The sequence below is a fragment of the Rhincodon typus genome, chromosome 25, assembly GCF_021869965.1.
Source record: "Rhincodon typus isolate 14 chromosome 25, sRhiTyp1.1, whole genome shotgun sequence".
Classification (NCBI taxonomy): domain Eukaryota; kingdom Metazoa; phylum Chordata; class Chondrichthyes; order Orectolobiformes; family Rhincodontidae; genus Rhincodon; species Rhincodon typus.
Window position 1 is genome coordinate 21023236 of NC_063356.1, and position 27847 is coordinate 21051082.

The 27847-nt window shown below is 40.3% G+C and overlaps 1 protein-coding gene across 2 annotated transcripts in view; it reads left to right on the forward strand.

The window, feature by feature from the left end:
• def6a (DEF6 guanine nucleotide exchange factor a) overlaps window positions 1-27847 on the forward strand; it is a 131310-nt gene that overhangs the window by 83620 nt on the left and 19843 nt on the right. For both annotated transcript variants that reach the window (XM_048611952.1, XM_048611953.1), the window contains 5 exons: window positions 17611-17838; window positions 22246-22392; window positions 22546-22654; window positions 23241-23431; window positions 26087-26194. In XM_048611952.1, the coding sequence (XP_048467909.1) occupies window positions 17611-17838; window positions 22246-22392; window positions 22546-22654; window positions 23241-23431; window positions 26087-26194 (783 nt within the window). The remainder of the gene's footprint in view (window positions 1-17610; window positions 17839-22245; window positions 22393-22545; window positions 22655-23240; window positions 23432-26086; window positions 26195-27847) is intronic.

Below are 27847 nucleotides of genomic sequence, written 5' to 3' on the forward strand. Positions count from 1 at the left end.
TGCTGCTTGACATGCTGTGTTCATCCAGCTCTGCTCTGTTTCTAGATTTCACGGATATCCTATAGAGGGCACTGTGCTGGAGTGTCTATCCAAATCCATAAAACTTTTCCATTCACCAATGACTGTCAAATCCAGGCCAATGTCTCAAGCTGCCCCAGCTGTCACAAAGATACTGTTAAAAGAAGTAATGTCCTGCCTGACTTTGGGACTGTGCTAAATGTGCAATGGAAGATCAACTTCACAAAACTGTCCAAGAAAGATGCAGAGGTATAAAGTTAGCAGTCTGATCAGAAATAGAATGATATAGGATCTTAAAAAGTAGCTGGGACATCATGTAATGGCTTATACAAGACGTTGGTGAGGCCACAATTGGAGTACTTCAATCAATTCTGGTTGCCCTGCAATAGGAAGGATGTTATTAAACTGTAGAGAGTGCGAGAAAGGATTTACAAGGATATTACCAAGACTGGAGGGTTTGTGTTATAAGGAGAGGCTGGATACGCTGGGACTTTTTTTTTCCCTGGAGCATAGGAGGCTGAGAGTTGACCTTTTATAGAGGTTTGTAAAATCATGAGGGGCATAGGTAAGGTAAATAGCCAAGGTCTTTTTTCCAGCATAAGGAAATCCAAAACTTGAGGGCATAGGTGAGAGGGGAAAGATATTAAAAGGGACTTGAGGGGCAACTTTTTCATATGGAGATGCATTCTTGAAATGAACTGCCAGAGGAAGGGTTAGAGGCAATTACAGTTATGGCATTTAAAAGTCATTTGGACATGGATAGGAAAGGTTTAGAGGGACCTGGGCCAAATGCAAGCAAATGGGACTAGTTCAGTTTAGTAAACCTGGTTGGCATGGATGAGTTGGGCTGAAAGGTCTGTTTCCATGCAGTATGGCTTTATGACTCTAAAGTCTTTCTGCCAAAATATAAAGAGAGTCTGCTTTGTTTCGAGATGCCCTTGTAGCCATAATGGGAATGTAAATAGATTCCTTTCATGTTTGGAAAATGCCTTCTTTTTGTTGCAGCAGGATTGAAGCTGTAATGAGGAATGTCAAAATTCTGCTGTATTTTCTGCAAAGAAGAACTGTTTTGCACATGTATTTGCTTACAGATAATTTATGAAAATAGTATATTTTTGAAATTTAAAAAAAAGTCCTGTGAAGTAAGATCTGATGAAAATCTCACCTGCATACCCTGCCAGTAATATAATTTTTCTTTTCGTTAAAAATAAACACTGTTCTACTTGTGATATCTGGGATGCTTTCATCTTTAAGCTCTGAAAACACTTTGTAGTTTTGATTCTTTAAGGCTGACATTTGTGACAAATATGTACACTTGGGAGCAGTATTTAAGGCAAAATAAACCATAATAATTGAATATTATAGCTTTCTTGTCCTTGTATAGTTCCTCTGTTGTGTGTCTTCATTCTCAGTGGTCTGCAATTGTCACCAATTGTCATTGTGCATTTTCAGACATGTTTAGAGATTGCTAGATCTGAATATTGTCACTAGTTTTACTATTTGGGTTTGATTAAGGCCACCCTGGCTGATCTGCATTCTATTCACTCATTTACGTTAAAGTGAATGGCAGAGGTTCGAAGAGCTAAGCGTGTCAGCAATATACAATAAAACATTCCTATCATGCTGCAGTAGGTCACTGAGTAGGACTCATGCCTGAGGTTTGGTGTTTGTTCCTGACAGTGCAGATTGCATGAGCCAGTGTGAGATGTGATTCTCCTATGCTGACATGTCTGAATTGCTTCACCTTGGGAATGCTGCCATTTTATACAACCCTCACCTCCGGGACTCTGATATTCTCTCAAAGCCACCTCTCACCACCGCCTTCAAAAACCTCCAGACTTACTCTCCAAACAAGCCCTTGATCCCAATGTGCCACTTCTAAAATATTTATCCTGCTTGACGTCCATCTTACTTTATGTAAATAAGTAAGACCTAAATAAACTTGTTCAGTGTTAATAATGAGAGAGATTCGCGTTAAAATTTCCAGTGTGAAATTTTCGATTAGAAAAAGAAGAATGAGAAGGAAAGTACTGGAGGGGACTTGAAGGTAGATCAATCACTAGGGCTGGATGAATTGTATCCTAGGCTGTTAAATGAAGGAAATGGTAGGTCCTCTGAAGATTATTTTCAACCCTCACTGGTTTCAGGTGAGGTATCAAGGGATTGGACATCCACAGACGTCATACCATGATTCAAAAAAGGAGTAAAGGATAATTATTTGGCTGGTCAGTCTGACCTGTCAAATTACTAGAATCAGTACCGAGAGTTCGAAAGGTACAGATTAATCATGGACAGGCAGTGTGATTTTTGTTTTCAATGGGAAGGTCATGTCTCACTGACTTGAATTAGTTTTGTTGTCACTTGTACTCAAATGAGTGCAGTGAAAACTTTACAAGTCACCACTTACGGCACTATCTTAGGTACAAAAGTGCCTAAGTACAGATTCTTCAGTACAAGTTCTTAGGAAAAACAATTTTAAAAAAAATAAAGAAGTAAAAAGTTCAGCTTTAAAAATGGGACAAATTCGTTTGGGACAGTAACTTTTCATAGAAATCTACGAGCACAGAAAAAGGCTTGTGCGCCCACACTTTGGAAAATCTATGTCTGACAATGAATTCTTACGTTAAATTCACTGCTGAAACAGTTAGAACATTGGAGTTGTTATAATTCCTATGCATAAATTTGGAAGCATTATTATCGATACCTGATTGCGAACAAAGTTCCAGTTCCTGTCATACATTCTTATAGTACTGTTTATAGGCTTAAATTGTGAATTTTATAACAATAAACACTTGCAGGACAAACATCTAAAAATCGCTCCTGCAAAAGCAGCTGCTGGAAATCTGACTTGCCTATTTTTGTCCATGCGGTGTTTATTTTTCTGCTGTATCATGTGAGGAAGTACTCTGTTGTATATGTTGCTATTTCTTTAATCAGCTCCACAAATATCTACTGCAGTAATGATGAGTAATCATGGTGAGTTCATTGTTGTGGAACATTACCAGGTGTAGTTTGGCACCAGATTTTATGACTTATAATTGGCATCAGCAGGAATTGACACATGCCTTTAGCTTGAATTCACCATCACTAGGGAGATAGAGTCGTACAGCAAGGAAACAGATGCTTCTGTCCAACCAGTCTATGCCAACCGTGCTCCCAAGCTAAACTTGTCCCTCCTGCCTGTGCTTGGTCCATATCCCCATTCGTGAACTTATCCAAATTTCTTTTAAACGTTGATATTCAGAAGCTCCACCCATGGTTGAGTGGAAACACTTGACGCCAGAGTCTGAAGGTCATAGGTTCAAGCACAATGTCTAGGCTGATACTTCAGTACCATACTAAGTGCTGAACTCATCGAGTGATATCATCTGGATGAGCTGTTAAACTGCAGGTTCAGCTGGGTCTCGGCTGGATCTAAAGGATTTCATGGCACTATTTAAAGAAGTGCCATAGGAGTTCTAACAAAGACCTGGCCAATACCCTTCAATCAATACCTAAAATTGGTAGTTTGTCTCATTGCTGTTTGTGCAGCCATTATGTGCATACTTGTTAGATGCTCAATTTACAAATTATCTGTCACTGTTCATGATGAAATATTTCCTGGCAATCTATATTGTAACCATGACATCTCTGCAAAAGCATTTTGTTTAGAAAGCACAAAGAAGGTCATGAACAATGCTGCATCAATTTTTCTTTTTAAAGAAGAGTTATATCGGACTGTCAATGTTAACTTTGCTTCTCTTTCACCGTGGATGCTGCTGGACCTGCTGAGTTTCTCCAGCATTCTCTGCTTTTGTTTCTTTCTTTCAGGAAATGTAATCACTTCAGAATTATGTCTGTGCATTTTTGGATGGCTGATTGTAAAGTAGATTGTGTGGGAACATGTTTCATACCTTCCCCTATTGTGGGGTTGTCTAGAAATTTGTATTGACCGGAAGAAGGATGTTGACTTTTCTATGAAGCAAACTGAATAGTTTATTCCCTTCTGACACAGTGAGGATATATAGAACTGTAAATCTTGTGTTTATAGGGCAACCACACCTCGGGTGTCATCCTCCCGTTCTAAAACTGATCATTTTATTGGAGACTGTTGCAAAAAACTGAATTCAGAATAAACTCTTATACAAATAAAACTATAAAATCAGTTTTATAACACTCATAAAGAACATTATCTGTTTTAAAGGAGGAACAGATGTCTTTATCTACAACTGCTGATAAAAGCATTAAACACTAGGCTTTCTACAGAATTAATTGGACTTTTTTTAATTAAAGACTCGAGAAAGGGATTGCTGTTGGTCCTGCAACAAACAACAACTGGCAGTAATGTTTTTAGAACATTTAGGACAATGCTAGATTTCTTGTGCATCCATATTCCTATTTCTCCACTATTGGCAGCCATATCTTGAACCAGCACCTTGTACTCTGAGCAAACCTTCCTAAACCTTGCTCCCTCTTCACTTTCCCTTCACACTTTAAGAGCCTCCTTGAAAACAATTCCATTTTTAAACCTTTTGATCATTCCTTCAAATATTGTCTTCTTTGGCTGATTGTCTGTCTTGGTAAAGCCCCCTCAGATGATTTTCTACATTGAATGTCCTCTACATGTTGGCAGTTAGGTTTTGCTTAGTGAAACTAGAAATACATTTTTACCTAAATTGTCTTTACTTCTTGCAGCCTGGCACTACATTGTATTGCAGTGTCATTTTATTTGAGGTACCAAAGTGCTGGGACAGGTCTCATACTCAGCATTTTGTCCAAGACCTAATCTTAACATTGTGCTTTTCCTTCAGCGGTCTATCCAAATGATTTTGTACAGGATTTTGATTTGTTACAACAAAAACTAATTAAACTCAGCAGAGATGAGATGCTACATCCTCCACCAATCTTAAAAAGCATGTAACCCTATCTCAGCTTCTCTTCCAATGCATTGCTATTACTAAAAGATTCTTTGTGATAATCCTGCTTTCAGGTTAGAAAACACATGTATTATTTTGTTGTATTATGTTTAGTATATGTAACTTAGTTCATTTTTAAGACATAAATGTTAAATGATAGTTATTCTTATCAGAACTGGTCAATTGGAGGTCAAACTGACTTCTTTGTACTTTAAAGGGTTAATCCTGAATGATTTAAGGAAGGTAGTGACTTAGTGGTAATGACGCTGGGTTAATAGTTCAGAGGCTCACACTAACGCTGTGGCTGTTGGTGGAATCGAAATTAAATTAATAATTCTGGAATTGAAAGTTGGTCTCCATAATGATGACTGTGAAGCTATCAATTGTTGCAAAAACCCATTTGACTTACTAATATTCTTTGGAGAAGGAAATCTGATGTCCTTACCTGGTCTGGCCTACATGTGATTCCAGACCGACGGTAATGTGGATGACTCTCAATTGCCCTCTGAAAATGGACTAGAAAACTACTGGATTCAAGGTTCAGTTAGGGATGGGCAACAAATACTTGACAATGCCCATATTCTATCCAAAAATAAAAAAAAATACTTACGTCAGGAATTTGGAAATGTTAGAGAAATTTATGCAAGTAGCATTGTGATACTTGTACCTTCATGGATGTATCTCAAACATTTGATTTGTATTCCTGCAACAAGTTGTTGGTTCCATCGTACTATCATGAGTGGGGTTAGAAAGAGAAGCAAACATGTAAAGAGACACATGTATACAAATGGAGAGAGGGAGAAAGACAACAGCTCAAGCTGGAGAAAGAGAGGACTAAAAACTGGAGCGAATAAGCGAGAGAGAAGCATAAACAACTAGGGAGAAATTAGTATTGGTGAAAGGCAGTGTTTGTATTGGCCTGTGATGTGCTTTTGTGGTTTGTTTTGGGAAACGGGCAGCTTTGATGCTTAACTCTGAGGACTCCGCTTCAGGGGGTTACATGTGAGAGTCAGTGAATTGAATTGGGTTTTGTATTGATTGTAGTTATTAAATTACTGTTTATTATAAAAAGTCATAAAATTGTACAAAAACTTTAGTTAGAAATTACTTGTTTCAATGACACTTTTGTTGATTCAGTATTAACATGGTATTTCTCATACTGTGGAAACATCACGAGTGATTTTTTTTTTATTCAAACTTCACACATCCAAATCCATCTATCCTTTTATGTTCTTGTTTTATAAATTGATACTCGTCTCACTATAGGTAAAGTCAAGTATGTTATTTTGGATTTGGAGAAGTCGACTCAACTAATTTAACTTCAATAGCATTTGCAGTGGATAACTGTCAACATCAAATCTCATGATTAGGCATCACGAGCTGTCAGAGGATTGAATGTCATGTGATTAAATGTCACGCAATCACATCTCTAGGAACTGGTCAAACCACAGTTAGTGACTCCACTGCCAGCTAACCTGACCTTCTGCCCACCTGCCCACTTCCCCCTCACTCTGGCATTGCGTTAGTCCAAAATATCTGCATGTTTGGTTGCAGCGGGGAATTGCATTTGTACTGTGCCTTAAACATATACTGCCTGCTTAACTCACTTGACCTTTGTTTCCCCCATCAAGATCATAGCTTCTGGGTTTTCCCTAGAATTCTTGGAGCAGAATTCTCAAGATGACTTCGTTATGAACTCCCAGTTCACTCACCATTTTAGCATTACCAACATAGTGATGATAGTTACATTATGACCACAACGCATACTCCTGCACAAAAAACTTTTGAGACATTCCTAAGGTTGGAGTGGGGAATTACAGTTTTCATTCAATTTCGATCCTCTGCCTCCAATTCACACATGCTGCCACAACAGATGCTTGTGTGTTTCCATCCCTCGCCCACTGTCCAGCTCGCACATCATTCTTGTTGTTTCTGCTCCATAAAATCAGCTGTTGACCCAACTCAAGGGAAATCCCCAAATACCATATTTAAGTTTTAATTCTTGTGTGGGTGGGTGGGGGGGTGTGGTGGTGGGGAAGTACTGAATTTTTTCATTAAGATAGCACTTTCAGTGAGTTGCATCAATTGCTTGGGTTGCAAACAAGAAATGAACTTCATTTCTTTAACCATTTGACTGCCCCACCCCCCGTTATCAATCCTATATTGATTAGTGATTGAAATCAGCTATGATTTATTGGGAAAGTCCGCTGTCTGTCGGACTGGCATGAAGGAACTTATCCCGTGATAAATAAACAATGTGTTGCTTTTGTAGAGGCAATAGAACAAAGAATGATTAAAATAGCTATCATGGACATTCAAAGATGATTTCGAGATGTAGAGAATTTTTTCATTGAATACTTCAAGAGGTAGATTGAGTCTCCTGTTAATCAAGAATCTAGGATTATGTTCTTTAACAGTCAAGGATTATTCAAAAGTACTTGGTTTTCAGGGTCTCCTTTGACCTTAACCCAGTATTACACCAATAAATACCAGATGAGCTGTCAATAGTTAAAGTTGATAAGGCAGTTGGACCAGATAAGATGCATTCAAGGATAATGAAGGAAGTTAGAATGGAAAATTGCAGAGGCATTGACAATGATCTTTCAGCTTTCCCTGGAATTATTGCTGGAGGACTGGGCAATTGCAAATATTACACCTATGTTCAAGAAAGGTTGTAAGATGGGTCCAGTCAATCATAAACCAGTCAGTTTAACTTCAATGGTGGGGAAACTTCTAGGAATAATTATTTGGGATTAGCCACATAGAGAAATGTGATTGATTTGGAAGATTTGGTTTGTTGAGGATTTGTTGTGGGAAATCATGTTTAACTAACTTGCTGGAGTAACTTGAAGAGGTAACAGAGAGGTTTTATGAAGGGAAGCCTGTGAATATGGTGTGCATGGACTTAGAAAAAACATTCAATACAGTGCCATACAACAGATGCTGAGAGAAGTTATAGGTCATGGGGCAAAAGGATCAATAGCAACATGGACACAAATATGGTAGAGGGATACAAAACAAATAAAGAGACCTTGGAATGCAAGTTCATAGTTCCTTGAAAGTAGAGTCACAGGTAGACAGGATTGTGAAGAAGGCATTTGGTATGCTTGCCTTTACTGGTCAGTGCATTGAGTATAGCAGTTGGAGGTCATGTTGCAGCTGTACAGGACATTGGTGAGGTCACTTTTGGAATACTGCATTCAATTATGGTCTCCCTAAAATGTGAAGAACGTTGTGAAACTTGAAAGGGTTCAGAAAAGATTTACAAGGAGGTTGCTACATTGAAGGGTTTCAGCTATAGGGAATAGGCTGGGGCTATTTTCCCTGGAGCATTGGAGGCTGAGGGGTGACCTTACAGAAGTTTCTAAAATCATGAGGAAAATAGGTAGGGTGAATAGCCAAGGTCTTTTTCCGCATGGTAGGAGAGTCCAAAACCAGATGGCACAGGGTTAAGTGAGAGGGGAAAGATTTAAAAAGGACCTAAGGGACAAATTTTTCACACTGAGGGTGGTGCACGTATGGAATGAGCTACCAGAGGAAGTGGTGGAGGCTGGTACAATACAACATTTTAAAAGGCATCTGGATGGGTATATGAATAGAATTAGGGATGGCCAAATGCTGGCAAATGGGACTAGATTAATTTAGGATATCTGCTTGGCATGGACGAGTTGAACCGAAGGTTCTGCTTCCATGCTGTACAACGCTATGACTCTAAACTCTATGAGTAATATCAATGGGTATATTTCAGGCTGGGAGAATGTTTGTAGTGGAATTCCCCAGAGGGTGGCTTTCGGCCCCATATTTTTCTAACTTTTTTTTATCAAAAATCTGAATCTTAGCGTGCAGGGAACTATTTGAAACTTTGAAGATGACACAAACCATGAGAGAACTGTAAACCATGAGGAGGACAGTATAGAACTTCAAAAAGACATTGATATATTGGTGGAATAAGTAGATGGGTGGCAGATGAAATTCAACACTAAAAAGTGCCAGGTGATACAGTTTGCTTTATCCTGTCCCTCCACATTCTTTGTACCAAAGAGTAGTGTTCTAAAGGCCATGGAGGAGTAGAGAGTCCCGGGCGTATATGTACATAAGTCAATGACAGTAGCAGGACAGGTAGAGAGAGCTATTAATAAAACATAATATTCTAGACTTCAAAAACATGGTCTACAATAGGCTGTGATACAAGAGCATGGGGGTTATAATGAACTGGTTATATAAGACACTGATTATACCTCAGCTGGAGTATTGTGTACAGTTCTGGGTATCACACCGTAGGAGGGATGTGAATGTGTTGAAAAGAGTGCGGAAGATGTTTGAGAATGGTTTCAGGGATGAGGCACTTAGTAATGAGAAATAGATTGAAAATATTGGGACTGTTTTCCTTGGAGAGGAGATTTGATAGAGTCATGACAGGTCTGGATAGAGTGGATAAGGAAAAACTGCTCTTGCTTGTAGTGGATTGAGATCCAGAGGGCATAGTTTTAAAGTGATTTACAAAAGAAGCAAATGCAAGGTGAGAGAAACATTTTCTTTCAGCGAGTAGTCAGGGTCTGGAATACACTGCCGGGGAGTGTGTTAGAGCCAAATTCAGTTGAGGCATTCAAGAAGGTATTGGATGATTATTTAAAAAAAAAACAGACAGGGTTACCTTGATAAGGCATGAAGTTAAATGTTCAGAGATCCTGTGCAGATACAACCACATGGTCTTATTATTCTGCTCTACAGTAATCCTGTGATTCTGTGAAGCTTATCAGGGTTAAGTGGAAATGTGAATTTGAAGCCACATTCAGATCAGTCATAATCTTATTGAAATTGCAAAGTGGATTAGAAGAACTGAATGGCCTACTCTTGCGCCAGATTAGTATGTACATGTGCACGGACCAAGCCTTAGTTAATCATATGTACTAAAGGTCAAAGTCCCCAACAGATTATAATTTTGCTTTGTGTATCTGTATGTGTGAGAGGGGCAATACTCTCAATTTGATGTCCACTGAATAAAGCTATGATTCACTTTGAGGTGTGTGTCCAGAAATCTTCATGACAGGTCATTTCAGTATTGAGTGAGTGCTGAACTGTCAGAGGTGCCATCTTTCTGATCAGGCATTAACCTAAGGTCCTATTTGCCTACTCAGGAGGATTCCATGGCACTATTTTGAAGAAGAGCATGGTAGCTTTGTTTGTGCCGTGGCCAAACTTATCCCTCAATCAAAATGAGAGACAACAGATTTTCTGGTCACTATCACATTGCTGTTTGTGAGTTTTTATTAAGTACACACCGGCCACTGTGTTTCCTACATTACAGCAGTAATTATATCTCAAAAGTCTGTAAAGGGCAGGTGGTCATTGAAAGGCAAGTTTTTCTTTCCCCATGTTTAGTTTCAATTCACGTCCAGAATTCTAGTCTGTATCATCTGGAATGAAGCTATCATGTTGAAATCAGCAACATATTTCCTTTGTGTGAACTGTGGCAACAAATGGATGTTATGCATTACCGAACAGAATAATCTACAATTGCGACCGTATTTGCCACTGTTTACTCTTTAGCCTAACTGTGTAATGTGTATGTCTGCTGCTCCCAGCACAGAGGTGTCATGTTACTTATGTAATGCTGCCAACGAGAAGGTGGGCATATTGAATGCATGTTTTGAAACATTCTTCAGTGGCAAAATAAGTGACATTTAATGTTTAATTTACAAGTACCATAATATTGAATATTATAGGTCTATTGGTTTTATCGTTGTTTATATATTTTCACTTTATTAAAGTAATTCTGAAAAACAACTGAGTTTTGAGCATTTTGATCCTGGAGTAAAATTCTTTGTTTGCGCATACTTGTGGTTTCCTGTGCTGCTTGAAAAAAATGGTACGCATATCTTTTTGCATGGTTTCCGACTTGAGATTTGCCGAAGCTAATAACGACAGTCGGGCTCAGATGGTTCAACACTTGCCTCTGAGTCATGAGATTCCAGGTTTGTGTCTCAATTGAGGTCTTGTGCAGAAAAAAGTCAAAAGCTAACAGTCCAGAGCACTGCTGAGAGAGTGCTGCACTGACAGATGTGCTGGGTTTTGGACATGACATTAAACTGTGACCCAGTCTGAACTCTTGATTGCAAGTAAAAGATTCCATGGCACTACTTCAGAGAAGAGCAGGGGAATTGTCCTTCTATCTTGGACAATATTTATTCCTCAAATCAGGTTTATTATTGCATTGCTGTTTGCAGGAGCTTGCTTCATGCAAATTTGGTTGCTACATTCCATACGATATAGCTGTGACTACAGTTCAAAAGTACAGTAAAATGCTTTAGGACACCAGTGGCCATGAAAGGTGCTATATAAATGTAAGTCTTTCTTGTTTTGTCGCACTTGACTCCTGTTGATCTTGCTGATCTATGTTGGAGTACACTACCACACTGATACTACACAGACACTTCTTACTGCCTTGGCCAAGGGACCATTCTGATTATATCAACCCAAATACTAGACAGGCCAGTAGTTTGTAGGTGGCAGTTTGACAGATAGCGCAGGTCAGTCTGATCCTCCCTCTACCCCACAGCGCATGTACGCTTTTAGTATCAGGGGCCATTAGAGATTGGGGACCCTAGCTGGTTTATCTCCAGTCCCCCACAACCCAAGGCAGAAACCAAAGGAACTCATTTTCCAGATTTACATGGAGAGCCTCATCTATCGGCTGACTATACCAGGAGAGTGTGGATGTAACTCTCCGCCTTCCACCCGGACTTGAGAAATCAGCCTGGTGTTTTGTCTTTAGTAACAGCTTGGCTGAGATTAGCAAAGGTCCATAGATACCAGGGTCTACAGCTGTGACTCTCTGGCCCATACAGCTTAACCATACCAGCAGGGGCATTGAGACATAGTTTCTGACTGGAAGAAGAAAGCTTGTTCAGCCCAATTAGCTCTGTCTAGTAGCTTAGCCTATTATTCATCAAATCCCTCTGTCTTCCTGATATCACTATTGAGCCAAAAATCTATAATCGATATCATTCATTTCTTTTAAATATGGTACATGTAATGTTTTGGAGAACAACACTATTGGCCAATGGGATTTCCAGTTTAAGGAATTTCTAAATGTATTTACAGAGGATTTTCATAACTTACTCAAAATCAAAGGTACTTTTGAAGGTTGTGAAAATGATTTGTAGTGTTTCAAATTTTGACATGAGCTTTTGGAGGTCCAAGTCCTGTTTTCACACTCTGCTTTGGATTTGAACCAGTTTTGCACTTTTTGAAATACATGCGGAAATTGGTTGTGTTGTAACCAGCTGAGATCTCGAGTTAATGCAGCTCTCTGAAACCACACTTCCTGTAGCTGTTGAGGCACTTCCTTTGCTACTAAAAAATACTTTAAAACTTTAATCTGGCTGTTGTTAGTGTTTAATTATTTACATCTGTTAGTGTTTAATTATTTACATGCATGCGCAATATCTGTTTGATTGAAGTTTTAATGGTCAGGCTTGGCTTGATTAAATGACAATTAACATTCACACTGTACATTAAATGCCAGGCCATCTCCAACAGGAGCATCTAACCACCTCTTCTGAGTCAGAAGTCACATGACACCAGGTTATAATCCCAACGGTTTAATTGAAATCAAAAGCTTTCAGAGCGTAGCCCCTTTACTTCACCTGACAAAGGGGCTATGGTCTGAAAACTTGTGATTTCAAATAAACCTGTTGGGACTATAACCTGGTGTCATGTGATTTCTGACCTTGTCCACCCCAGTCCAAGACTGGCACTTCCACATCACCTCTTCTGAAGTGATGCAAAAAATTCTTGTTTTGTTCCTATCTTCAACATGGTTTTAGTTTGTACCTTCCTCAGTTTGCCTTTAGAAATTCATTTTCCTTTCCTTTTATTCTCTTACTTTTTAATTGCTGTTCATAATTATAATCCTCCAAACTTGTCAAGGGATATACCTGAAACATGAATCTTTCTGTGCTGTCCACAGGTGCAGACTGACCTACTGAGGTTAAAAGTTTATGTTCCTTAGATTACATACATAGCATACAGTACATAGAAGAGAAACTACCCTTTTGCACAGTCTGTGCTGGTATTTACAACCAGCTCTAACTGACTCCTGTCTTCTCTCATCTAAATGTATCATTGTATCCATTTATTTCTTTCTCCCTCCCTAAAATGCTTATCTAACTTCCCCTTAAGACAATCTATAGAGCAGATTTCAACCACTTATTGCGGTAGGAAGTTCCACATTCTCGCCACTCTTTGGGTTTCAGAGGTTTGTTCCCAAATTCGCTGTTGGATTTCTTCTGAATCCAATAAAAATCATAAATGAGAACAGGTATCTAATGGCAACCATTGTGAATTGTTTAAAAACAAATGTGGTTCATGAATGTCCTTTATTGAAGGTAATCTGCCATCCTTATCTGGTCAGGCATACATGTGACTCCAGACCAAAGCAATGTAGTTGACTCATAACTGCCCTCTGAACTGACCCTACCAAACCACTCAGGTCAAGGGGCAGTTAAGGGCGGGGCAGTAGATGCTGGCACAGTGCAAGTTGTCAACTCTTTTATAGGAAGACGGTGTATTAAAAGTTTGTGCTGGAGACTTTAATCACCAGCTGTCCAAAGATGTGATTGTTTTCATATACAGAGGTATAGATTGCCCCTTAGTGATGTATGTGAGCAATTAGGGATTGCACTTATGTTTCCTGGAGTCTCTCAATTCTATCAAAATTCCTTGCTATGATATGATATCTAAGGTAATATCTGGTTTTGGCCCCTTGAATGGTTTTTAATTATATCTTAGTCCTGTTTGAAGACACTACCAAGATGTATTCTCTCTGGCCTCTCCAACGTTAGGCTTGAAGAAAAACACAGGCAGTTGTCTGCAGTGTTATCTCTAATCGCCAGTGCTGGAGTGGCAAAGGTATGTTTATGCCCACAGAAACAAGGGACACAGTTCCCTGGCAGCTCCAACACAGTTCAACATTCCTTGTAGGCTGGCTGTCAGCAAAACTCTGTAGCTTACCACCAATACCTTTCCAGTCTGCCTTCCTGTCCTCGCACCCAAAAGGCAGTTCTTCAGTCAAATTACCAATTTGTTGTTTGATGCCCAATCCAGTGCACGGGACCTTGCCACAATCAGTTTACATTGATTAACTGGAAAGACGTAAAAGCATGCTTACGCGGTTGAAAGTGACTAACACAATGCAAGAATAAGTAATAGATTGACTTGTATAGCTTTTAATTGTGTGTATTGGCTTATAATACAATATCATTCTTGCACCGTTTGTCTACATTAAAATGTGCTGTTGGGTACAGTGACTACATTACAATCCTCAGGCTTTTGTGTCCAGTTTTCCAGGGAATGGGCACATGATGAACTTCGGTTTTGGTCTCACAGCTTATAATATGCCCCTGGTGCTTATTACAGCATATTCAGTTCTCAATGCAGCTAAGAAGCAAGTACAAATAACAGAGATGTGGGCATTCTAAAATCACCTGTATGAAAAGTCCGTATTTCACACTTCTATATATGAGGTATATTTTTATATTTTTATATTTTTATATATTAGTAACAGTAGCAACAACTGAAACATATCCAAGAAACTAAACTAAAATATAAAACCATGACAAGACTAGCAGATTGAGTTCATAAAATGTGAAACTGCTAAATCTCATAATATTTTTATGCATTATAATAGACTAACAATACACTTTCTACACGTACTGTGACTGAAATCAGAGGAAATATCTCCCCTGAGCTGTCTCTTTCCAGTCTGCTCCCTGGTAAAGTTGCTGCGAGAGTGCACTTAGCCTTTGTGGGTTTTGAAGGACAAAGTGAGCCAGGGGTGCGGTTTATGATTTGCTATCAGTAATTCCTCATGGCAAGCGTATTTGTGTGGACATAGGGGACATTCTTTGGGTATGGCACAAAAATGCATCCAACACTTGTGGAAATTCAGCACAGTACATTCAGCAAATGAGAGAAGCAGGAAGGTAGGAAGGTAGGGAGCAAGGGACCTCAGCCCAAATAAATTTCCACAGGGGATATAATGAGGGCGACGATGTGCAAATTTCCAAGATAGTATCAGTCTGCCAGGTAGCAGCATTTTCAATCAAGATGCCTCCATTGCACTGTTCTTGAGACTGGAATCAAAAACTTTCCCAGTCTTTCAGAAATTCAGTCCTTATCACAGTCCATATGTACAGTTTTGTAATGAATGACAAAATGCATTCCTGATTGACATTGAAACAACTTGCTCCTAAGAAAACACAGAAGCATTCTTCATTTCTTTGTTTATCCATTACCTTATAGAGAAAGGTACTCCTTCACTTTCTGAAGCATCAATCAAAATGAAGGTTTTAACATGGCTACTTATAACATGAAGCTTTTTTTTCATTCATGGAATGTGAGCCTCACTAGCAAAGTCAATACTTATTCTCCATTCCCATTCTCATTTGAAATGGTGGTAAGCTCCCTTCCTGAATTGTAGTGATTGATATGGGATAGGGACCTTTGCTGTTAAGTAAGGAGTTTCGGGATTTTGACCCAATACCGGTAAAGTAATGGTAGTTTAAGGCAGGGCATAGCCTCAAGATTACAGGGAGCAGATTTAGGACTGAACTGAGAAGGAATTTCTTCACCCAGAGGGTTGTTAATCTATGGAATTCCTTGCCCAGTGAAGTAGTTGACGCTACTTCAGTAAATGTTTTTTAAAAAAAAGGTAGTTTTTTTTTTTTGAACAATAAAGGAATTAAGGGATACGGTGAGAACGCGAGTAAGTGGATCTGAGTCCACAAAAGGATCAGCCATGATCTTATTGAATGGCGGAGCAGTCTCGAAGGGCCAGACGGCCTACTCCTGCTCCTAGTTCTTATGTTCTTATGTATGTTCCCATGCGTCAGCTGCCCAAGGCAATTATTCAGTTTCACCCCCAGAATCTCTCAAATTCTGAGTCTCCACCATATATTTAACACAAATCTGTAATTTAGTTGAATTGGTTAAGCCGTGTTTCTGAATTCTGTTGCAATCCAAAAATATAACTTTACAGTTTATTCTTGGTCGAAACATTAATAATTGGTGAATGCATCAATTCTTGGCTGCCTTATTCAAGACCTCAAATTAGGTGAACTTGTTACTTCCCTCACATTTCTTTTGACAATCTTTCTAGATTTTTCTTCCACAATTTATAAATTTTAAAATCTACAAATGGTGCCACCTTAATGACACATGGTAGACTAATTAGTAAAGTTAGATCACATGGGATTCAGGGTGAGCTTGCCAATTGGATACAAAATTGCTTAATTGCAGGAGACAGAGAGTGATGGTGGAGGGTTGTTTTTCAGGTCCTTAATTTGAAAAATAATTTTATCCAGTGCAGTTGTAATAAATATTGGTTGAGTAGAAGTAAACACGGATACAGGAGGTAGCAGGTTCCTGTGGAGCATAAACATTAATGCAAACTAATGGTGGACCTCAGCAGGTCTTGCAGCATCTGTGTACAGAGAAACAGAGCTAATATTTTGAGCCCAACTGTTTTCTTTGTTCACTTGTGGGACATTACTGCTGGCCCAGCCAGTGCTGCCTATTCCCTGTCCCTGGTTGCCCTTGAGATTTTGGTGTGGAAACAGGCCATTCAGCCCATTGAGTCCAGACAGACCTTCCAAAGAGCATCCCACCCAGACCCAACCCCATACCCTATCCCTGTAACCCTGCATTTCCCATGGATGATCCACCTAGCCTTCATATCTTTGGATTGTGGGAGGAAACCGGAGCACCCACAGGAAACCCACGCAGACATGGGGCGAACGTGCAAACTCCTCACAGACAGTTGCCCAAGGGTGGAATCGAACCCAGGTCCCTGGCGCTGTGAAGCACCAGTGCTAACCACTGAGCCACCATACTGCCCTGAAGGTGGTGATGACCTGCCTTCTTGAACTGCTGCAGTCCACCTGCTGTAGGTGACCCACAAGGCCCTGAGGGAAGGAATTCCAGGATTTTGACCCAGCGACAGTGAAGGAACTTACAATATATTTCCAAGCTGGGATGGTGTGTGAATTGGAGCACATATCCCATTTATCTGTGCCCTTGTCCTTCTAGATGGAAGTGGTCATGGGTTTGGAAAGTGCTGTCAGAGGATCTTTGGTGAATTTCTACAATGCATCTTGGAGGTAGTCCACACTGCTGCTACTGAGCATCGGTGGTAGAAAGAGTGGATGTTTGTGAATGTAGTGCCACTCAAGCAGGCTGCTTTGTGCTGAATGGTGTCAAGCTTCTTGCGTGTTGTTGGAGATGCACCCATCCAGGCAAATGGGAAGTATTCCATCATACTGCTGACTTGTACCTTACAGATGTTATACAGGATTTGGAGAGTCAGGGGGTGAATTATATGCTGCATTATTCTTAGCCTCTGACCTGTGCTTGTAACCATTCTTCAAGAAGATTTTCTGTTTTTATTTCAGATTTTGATTGGGTGTGGTTGAGATGCTCTTCAAAGGGTCAGTGCAGGGAATGCCCAGCAGGGAATCGATGATTCTATGAATCTGGGGATGTTTGGATTTATACTGTGATATTTCTTCCAGTGCAGTCACGGAACTATATTCCAAAAAGCTAAGATCCTTCCAGTCATCAAGAAGTGGTTGAAAGGCAGTGCTTATCTTTTCTGAGCCATGTGTCTGAGTGGCATTATTCTTTCTTGTCCCTGTAGGTGGAATATTTGCTGAAGAAAATCTGCACAGAGATGAATGTGGAGTGGTGTGCGGGGGAGCTGGATGACTTCTTCACCCAAGAGCCCATGCAGCAGAATGGAATTACAGTCTGGGTGTTTCTGGACTGGGTAAATTCTGGGAGATTTACCAGGGGGATTGAAAAGGAGACTGTCACAATGGCAGTGCAGGAGGTCTACCAAGAAATTATTGAGGATGTACTTAAGCAGGTATGTAATTTTCAAGTAAGTGCTTTGGAATTTTTGTTTCCTCAAAAAATATACTGTATTCACATTTGTATAACATTTGTATTAGATACGTGATATTATGCCAAATTTGAGCTCCTCTGTAAAGTGAAATTTAGTTTCTTACAAAACAGTTTGTGGCATTCTGAACTGCTTTATTACACTTAGAAATACATGTTAAATTTGCAACATAAATTTATCATTCAAGTCAAAGCTTGTTCTGCCTACAGCCCAAAGGACTTCACACGGACTCCAACCCTTTGAAATACAGTGGGAAGAGGGCCTTTGATATTGGCATTTTTTCCAAACAAAGAAAAGGGAGTTCAATTATAAAGAATGCTTAAACAGATTAGGCCTTCATTCATTTAGAGTTTAGATGAACAAGGGGTGATCTTATTGATAGACACAAGATTCTGAGGGGACTTGACAGGGTAGATTATTGAGAACACGCTTCTACTAGTGGGGGATTCTCTAACTAGGAAGCACAGTTGCAGAATAAAGGGAACACTCATTTACAAGTGAGATGTGAAGGAATTCTTCTTTGAAAGGGTAGCAAATGTCTGCATTTCTCCGCGTGAGAGTGTTATGGAGGATATAATCACAGAAAGTATCTGAAGAGAAGTTAGGTAGATTTTGAATAGGGCATGTGATGAACTAACACGAAAGAGGAGTTGGAGCCTGTGGTAGATCAGCCACAATCTTATTGAAAGGCAGGGCAGACTTGAGGGGCCGAATGGCCCACTGCTGCTCCTGTTTCTTCTGTTCTTATTCAGCCCCAGGCTTTAACGTGTCTTGTGGTAGAAAGTCCTGGATCACGGAGTGTACCAATCTGTAACACTCGACTGTGGACAGATCTTTGCACTGGAAGACCATCAAGTTTTGTGCATGACCAAAGACTGTCCTTCACTGATCTCATGGTCCTCTAGCAGCAGCTTAGTTCGCATCATGGGAACAATGCAGAGAGAGCAGAGTCCTCCATTAGGGAGCTGCTAAAGATTAATCTTGACAAAAACCACTGCACCTCTTTTTGATTTGTATCATAAATCTTACCGGAACCGCAAACTTTGAATCACAAGCACAGGCAATTGGATCTATGTTTCTGCTTGACTCTAATAATAGATGACTTTATAGTTATCCTGCAAGCAAGGTATCTCATGCTGCGCACAGTATGGGTAAGTTGTTCATTTAGTCTAATTGAAAACTAATTCAAACATTCACAGTTTTGTACATGAAAACATAAATAAAACATATAATGACATATAATGATATATAAAAAATCTATTATGCAAGCTACATTCACCATAAGGTCAACCCCTTCCACTATACAATAAGGAATTTTACTCTGGACGCACGCTTTTACCAGGGGTTTTGTTGTATTCAGTACTGAATTTTCAAGAGTTTACATTTGTTTATATATTTTGTTAATAGAGTTCACATGAGTGTTCACACTACATCCACTAAATTTCTTAGAAACATAGGAGTAGGCTATTCAGCCCAAGAGCCTGTTCTACCATTCTAGTTGATGGCTGATCATCTTCCTTAATACCATTTTCCCACAATATCCCATTTCTTTTGACATCATTAGTATCTAGAAATCTATTGATCTCTGTCTTAAATTCGATACTCAATGACTCAGCTTCCACAACACTCTTGAGATCGAGAATTCCAAAGATTCACGACCATATGAGTGAAGAAATTCTTCTCAGTCCTAAATGGCTTACCCTTTATGTTGAAATTAAGTTCCCTGGTCTTAGACCTTCTGATGTTGACTCACTATTCATGTTTGGGTTTTTTTGAGCCTGAAATGAATGTGTATTTGTTGAGAGCCATGTAACGATTCTTCAAATATTGATGTTGTCCATCTGCTATCATGCCTTTTAACGTGTGCACCCAATCCATCACAGCCACCTTCACAGATTTACAGAACTGTTCCAGTGCAGAAGTGTCGTATCTTCACAAATTTTGAAATTGTCCCCTGCATGCTGTGGTCTCGATCATATGTATGTATTGTTTGTACCTGGGGAAGGAATGATTCCATACTGGCCCCTGCGAAGCTCCACTACAAACCTTCCTCCAGCCTGAAAAATATCCATTAACCATTGCTCAGCCTATTGCTCAGCCAGTTTTATTTCTGCATTGCTACTGTCCCTCGTTAACTTTCTCACACCTTGCCCTTCATACTATTTTAGCTTCCTTTGTTTAAATGTATGACCCCGAGTTTTGAATTGAACTACATCATTTTCAAACTTAATGTAAAATGACAACATATTGTGATCATTCTTCCCTGAAGGTTCCATTACAATAAGATTTTTAATTAGTTTTTTTTCTTATTGCATAAAACTAAATCTAAAATAGCCTGTTCCCTAGTTGGTTCCAGAATAAGATAACAAGGTGTGGAGCTGGATGAACACAGCAGGCCAGGCAGCATCAGAGGAGCAGAAAAGCTGACATTTAGGCTCAGAATCCTTCAGAAAATTCTGCTCCTCTGCTGCCTGGCCTGCTGTGTTCATCAAGCTCCACACCTTGTTATCTCAGACTCCAGCACCGGCAGTTCCTACTATCTCTGGTTCCAGAATAAACTGCTCTAGGAAAGCATCTCGTGCATAACACAGGAATTCATCCTATACATATTGGTACTCACTAGGTCGTAAATTTTCTATGTAGATTGAGTCACCGATGATTACTGCATTTATTATCTGAACCTATAATTTCCTGATTTATACTGTGCCCTACTTTACCACCACTATTTGGTGGCCTCAACATACCTGCCCTTGAGCTTCAGTGCTTCTTTTCTGCTTGATCCAGATATCCCTTGATTCTCTGAGAGACGAATGATTTGTTAATCTTAGCCTTGGGTGTAGTCATTGATAGAGTATCCACAACCCTCTACAGTAGAGAATTCAAATGATTCGCAGCTCTTTAAGTGAAAAATGTCTCCTCATTTCAAGCCTAAATGATCACCCCAAATCCTGAGACTACACTTCTGTGCCTTTGATGCCCCAACCATCAGCAACAATCTCATAACAGCCTCTAGCCCCTCAGTCCCCCTTTAGAATCTGACATACTTCAATGAGATCTCATTCTTCCAAACTCTGGAAAATATCAGCCTTGCATCATAGGGCAACCCTTTCATTCCAAGGACCAATCCAGTGAACTTTCACTGTACTGCCTCCAAATATATCTTTCACTAAATGTGGGGGCTTAAAACTGCACACGTTGCTCCAGATGTGGTCTCGCCAAAGCCCTGTATAGTTGTAGTGAGACGTCTTTATTCCTGTAATGTAATCCCATTGCAAAATGTGCAACATACCATTTGTCCTTATAATTTACACTATAGGTTTGAGTTCCTTGTACAAGCACACCATTTGTCTCTGAGTATCAGCATTTACAGGTTTGTGACTTTTTAAAAGTATTCTGCTTTTCAATTCTTATAACCAAAGTAAATAATCTCCGTGACAACAAGGTGCAGGGCTGGATGAACACAGCAGGCCAAGCAGCATCATAGGAGCAGAGAGGCTGACGTTTCGGGCCTAGACCCTTCATCAGAAAAGGGTCATCAAATAATCTCCGTTATATTCCATTTACCATCTTGCTGTCCTCTCATTTAGCCTCTCTATATCTCTTTGCGGCAAGTCTGTGTCTTCTTTTGCACACACCTTCCTCCATACACTTCAAGATGGCGGCAGAGTAGGACACTTCAGCCGGAGCTCATCCACTCCGTCCGTTTCTTTTTCTTTCTCTCTTGTGTGGTTTCTGTTCTTCTGTCTTCTTTCTTCTTGGCTCAGTGTGGCCTCAGATGCCTGGCCTCAGCGCACACCCAGCAAGGCATCCCCCAGCCTCGCGTGTTGGTCTTTGGCCCAGCATGGCGGTCTCTCAGCCCATTGTGGCGGTCTTTCTGCCCAGCGTAGACTTTGAAGTGATTCCAGAGCCACCTCCCAGCCTCGAGCCATTCGACTCGTCAAGTCTGCACTGACCCCCGAAGAGCATCCCACCCAGACCTACCTACCCCGCCATCCTATCCATGTAAGCCCACATTTTCTAATCTATCTAGCCTGCACATTCCTGGACACTATGGGCAATTTAGCACGGCCAATCCATCTAACCTGGACTGTGGGAGGAAACCGGACCACCCAGAGGAAACCCACGCAGACACGGGGATAATGTGCAAACTCCACACAGACAGTTGCCCGAGGGTGGAATCGAACCTGGGTCCCTGGCACCATGAGGCAGCAGTGCTAGCCACTGTGCCACCTCAATACATAACGTAGTCAGCAGGATTCTTTTCTTTCTGCTGATATATTTGTTTCACCTTGCCTTCAATCATATTTAGTTCAGTTTGGACAATAGTTGTTAATGGTATTATTTCTGATCTGTTTCCTTGTGCTGTGCCAGGGTTACTTATGGAAGAAGGGCCAGTTGAGGCGCAACTGGACTGAGCGATGGTTCATCCTGAAGCCAAGTATCCTCTGTTACTATGTGAGTGAAGACCGGAAAGAAAAGAAAGGCAGTATCGCTCTGGACAGGAACTGTTGTGTGGAGGTAAACACAATTATCCAGTGAATCATTTGCAATTGTTCTGTGGGTCAGAAGCTCTACAAAATAAGCTAATTCAACTCTTTTCATAATTTATAGAAAATTCTGCTTCAGCTTGTAGTTCAAATATGTATTATGCTTAATGTATTTATTGTTAAGATTTTATCTGACCGAGATGGGAAGAGATGCATGTTCTGCGTCAAGACACCATCAAGAACTTATGAGATGAGTGCATCAGACACAAAGCAGCGGCAGGAATGGACGACAGGTAAAAGGATTGATTGAAAATGAGTTGTTTGTAAGTTCACCTTAGAATGTAAAGATTGTATTTGAATAATTTTGTCAAGAGCTATCAGCAGTTACCAATAGCCCAGAACGTGGAAACTGGAAACCCTCTGCCAATTGACAGATCCACTGTTATCTGATACCGTTTAATTCCAAAATGAAGTGTAAAGGGTTTTTAATTTTCAGCTGTATTTTTAACAACATGTCCCTCTTCTCAAAACACTCATTCCAGTGTGCGATTGCAACAGTGTAGGCATCCTTTCAGTACCTTTTACTTGCTTATATCTGGGAAAACATCATACTCAGTCCCCTAGGTCAGGAAGCAGAACAGATTTGGCCAAGTTTCTAATTCTTCATTGATGTTGATGATTAGCAAGAAGCCCTGTGTGAAAATCAGGTGAAGACAACATCTGGCTTGGCTGTGGAGTTATCTCCTTACTGCCACATGTGCAAAAGTGGAGAAAATGGGAAAAGACTGAGGACAATGATTTGGTATCTTTGTGTTTTGTTTTGAATTTTAAGGACCTGCCTAAATGCCATTTTGTTTCCTTTCTGGTGTTTGCCTTCAGCCATTCAGACAGCAATCCGGTTACAGGCAGAGGGGAAGAAATCTTTGCACAAGGATTTGAAACAGAAAAGGCATGATCAGCGAGCACTTCGGGAGAAACAGAAAGCAGCAAAGGAGGAAGAACTTCAGAGACTCAAACAGCTCCAAGAGGAGAAGGAAAGAAAACTGCAGGAACTGGAACTACTAAAAGAGGTAATAATGGTTAGTGTAGTATAATGGATTAGAATGAGAGACCTGGAGGGACCTGTAACATCAAAGGTTATTTCATAATGTCTCATTAGCAAGTTAAACAGCAAGAGGACCAATGGCAAATGTTGCAAAATAGTCAAACTACCACAATGGCTCAGTGGTTGGCACTGGTGCCTCAGAGCACTGGGCTCTGGTTCGATTCCACCTTCGGGCGACTGTCTGTGTGGAGTTCGCACATTCTCCCAGTGTCTGCATGAGTTTCCTCCGAGTGCTCCGGTTTCCCCTCTCAGTCGAAAGATGTGCAGGTTAGGTGGATTGGCTAAATTACCCATAGTGTCAGGGATGTGTAGGTTAAGTAGGTTAGCCATGGGAAATACAGGGATAGGTAAGAGGGGTGAGTCTGGGTAGGAGACTCTTTGAAGAGTTAGTATGGACTTGTTGGGCTGAATGGCCTGTTTCCACACTGTAGGGATTCTATGAACTCCAACCAGGAAAAGGCAGCTCAGCTTCTTTTTTTCATTCATTAATGGGATGTGGGAGTCGCTGGCCAGGCAGCATTTATTGCCCATCCAATTGCCCAGAGGGCAGTTCATAGTCACCCACATTGCTCTGGGTCTGGAGTCATATGTAGGCCAGACCAAGTAAGGATGGCAATTTCCTTCCCTAAAGGACATTAGTGAACCAGATGGGTTTTTCCGACAATCAACAATGGATTCATGGTCATCATTAGATTCTTAATTCCAGATGTTTTATTGAATTCAAATTCCACCATGTGGCGGGATTCGAATCTGGGTCCCCAGAATGTGATCTGGGTCTCTGGATTAACAGTCCAGCGATAATACCGCTAGGCCATCACCCCTGACTCGAGGCAAAGCTTACTGTGGACAAATAGTTGAACAGACACAACGTGCACAGCCCTACCTCACCCAAACAGAAAATGGTACAGTGAGATGTACAATATTTAGCACACAGAAGCAGTCAACTATGCACTAGAACAGATCACAGATTCTGAATCAATTGACAAATCCAAATGACAACTCTTCTGCCGAAACGGAGTCTTCTGCCGATTCCACAGGCATGAATCAGATCTTGAATCTCCCCCAAAGTAGCAGATAATCTTGTGAACCTGCTGCATCAGTTATTGCTGTGAAATGAAATGGAAGTTGGAGTCCTGGAGGAAGACATAGTATAAATGGGTCAGAATTGGTCTCTGGGTGGACTACAGAGAGATGTAAAAGGGGTTAATTTTAACTGTGTAACCTTCTAATGATACAGTGTATATCATCACAGGAAGTGATGCAGCAACCCATAAACTTGTTCGATCTGTAGAATCATGTGGTAAGATGAAGCCACAGTAAGGTGATTATTGATCAAGTTAGTGTAATGAGTCCTGGTTCCAGCCCATTAACACTCCAGTGTATTAAATGGCTATGGGACAGCTGTGATAGTGAGTCCCCTTCAGTCTTCAGTTAGTGGGATGGGAAACATTGCCATCCAAATAATCCTGTCCTATAAATCCCTGTGACAGTACCTGAATCAGTGACAGCATTTATTCCAACTATTTCTCAACTGCAAGCCCCAGAAGGGCCCTTGAAAGACTTTTCAAATCATTTTAACTGGTAAAAATAGTGTCTTCCATATGTGGTAGTATAGCTAATTCCATTACAGGTACAAATGAATGGGTAGCAAGATGACAATAGTATATCCCTTCATGCCTTAATTAAGAACATTTTGGACATTTTCTTCCTTTTGTCTCTCAGAATAAATATTAACTTTGAGGTGCCCAAGTAGCTTTTTTTTGACAGTTTCCCACAGGTTCAGTGAGATTATTCAGTGAGTGACCAGGGTACTTTTGGTTCACTTACCGGGTCAGTGCTGAATGAGTTGGTCTTCTGACAAGTGCTACAAATGGCCAAAGGATTCCAGGTTTAGAGGAAGGAAGACCGGTTTAGGACCCTCATCAAGGATCCTGCTGGAAGTGTGCACATATGGGCATCGGATGAGGTCCATGAATGGACAACCTGACAACATGATCAGGATTCGCACATGAATGTGTTTGAAGGAGTTATGTCATTCACAAGCTTGGACCTCAGAAAAACTGAGAGTGAGAGAGAAAGTTGACGTGGGTGAGTGGTGAGGGGGTAGGCAATGAATGCTGTTTTCAGTTAATAATATTTTGAAACTTATATAACTAAAGCCATTCGCAGAATTGCAGAAATTGTATAAAGTTAAACATATAACTTTCAACACAGTGAACTCCCATTTCCGTGTCATCTTTGACAAACATTGCATAACGTCTAAAACTCTGGCAGGGCTCACCTTGGGTCTCCATTGGAGCAATGAAACAATTTGCTGAAAGGCTGAAATGACTCTTCTGGCCCAAAAGCCAATACCTTTATCTATTTAATTCTCTCTTCCTCCTTTAGCATCTCTAAGCCTGACCCTAACTTATGGTCAAAGGTAGAACTGCAGAACCTCTGAAAGTTAACCCTAACCCGAAATGCGGTCGCATTGGTCAAGGCATGGCTCCATTATGAATACTAGTGCCACGTGATAACCTTGAGTTCAAAATAAAAAGAATACTTCATTTCATCTTAAATCATGGAAGCTATTGTATTGTCATAAACTGTTTGATTATTTTCCCCTCCTTCTTCCCAGGCCCAGCGTCAGGCAGAAACACTTCTAAAGGAAGAAGAACAGCGAAGAAAGCAGCAGCATGAGGAGATGCAGAGGGCTTTGGAAATACAACTTCGACAAGCTGAACAGGTCAGAGGCCAATGGATGAGATGAGGGTGATGGATAGGTAACTGTGGAAACTATCGATGATAGACAATGCATCAGAGAATGTGTTTGGGGCAGGGGGAAGGGAGAAAGCTGATAATCAAATCCATTACTTATCACCAACGATGTGGATCCTAGTCAGTCATTTGCTAAGCAGAATGAGAATGGTTATTTTAGTTCAGTTACGTTTGTTATGGTTATTTTTCTGATGGCGCGCACTTATATTCTTGGATCGTTCCCATTTTATTTCCCATTTTAATGTTACAATCCACTTGACAAAGAACTCAGATTGTCGAGCCCCACTGCTTTCTGGGTCACCATAACAGTTAATGATCTAATCAAATGCTCAAATTATCCCCAATTTATCTGCCTGATGGAACAAAAACAGCAATGGCTGGAGAAACTCAGCAGGTGTGGCAGCATTTGTGAGAAAAAGCTGAGTTCACTTCAGAACAGATGTTCTGAAGAAGGGTCTGTGGACTCCACATGAGCACAGCTTTTTCTCCATAGATGCTGCCAGACCTGCTGAGCTTCTCCAGCAATTTCTGTTTTTGTTTCAGATTTCAACATCCACAGTTCTTTGTTTCATTTTACCTATCCAATGGAATCAGGTTAGCAGAAAACACAGATCATGTGTTAGTACTTAACAAGAACCACTGTTTATGACAAATAAGTGTGTTTTAGCCACAGGTAAACAAAGCTAAGAACTATCAATATATAACCTTATTAGTTAAGACTCTAACCCTCTTTTAAAGTCTCTACTCACATGTACAGGCATACAAATAAAATGGTGTTATGGGTGAAGGGAAAAAAACACTGGGGAAGCACAGTTCAATAGCACCAGTTCATTGGACTTGATGAGATGTTCTTTTTATTTCCAAGATCTTCTGTTCTGTAATCTTCCGATTGGATTCTTTTACTTCACAGCTGGCACAGGGTGATTGGTACAGAATTACAAAGTCTCTTTCTTACTGGTTAATGGCAACAGCTTACAGCAACTGGTGGGAGAAAATAACTGGCTTTCTTCAGGCTTCAGTTATGTTTACCACAGGGACTTAAAGACACAACCTGTTTCTCTCAGTCTGGAGACCATCTCACTCTGTACCATTCACAAACACACCACTACTCAACTGTGCAGGAACCAATCAGAGAGTTGTCATCAGGCTGATGATCTCTGACCTCTGGTATCCAGACTGGTCACAACTGCACAACCAATCAGTGCTCTGTTGCTGGGCGAATCTCACTTTGTATACACTCCTTGGTGCTGTGCCATCACCTTCTCCATTGCTTGCAAATCGACAGTGTAAACCCAACTCATATTGAGTTCCAGTCACCTGTCAATTCTTTTTACAGTCCTTGGTTTTAAAACAGTCCACAGTCCAACATAAAGAAAAGTAAATTGACACAGTTTTTACAATAAGGAATATTATTTTTCTCCCATGAAAAGTTAAGGATTTCACATGGTTTTGTGTGAGGTGAGGTAATTCTTCTATTCTTTCAAATAAAATTCATTCCATCATGCCCAGTCTCAAAGATACCCAAGTGATACTTTTGTATTTGCTACATCAACCATTTTGCCTCTCAATTAAAGAGCGATGCTTTTGTGCTATTAAGCAAGTGCCCTATAGGAACTGGATT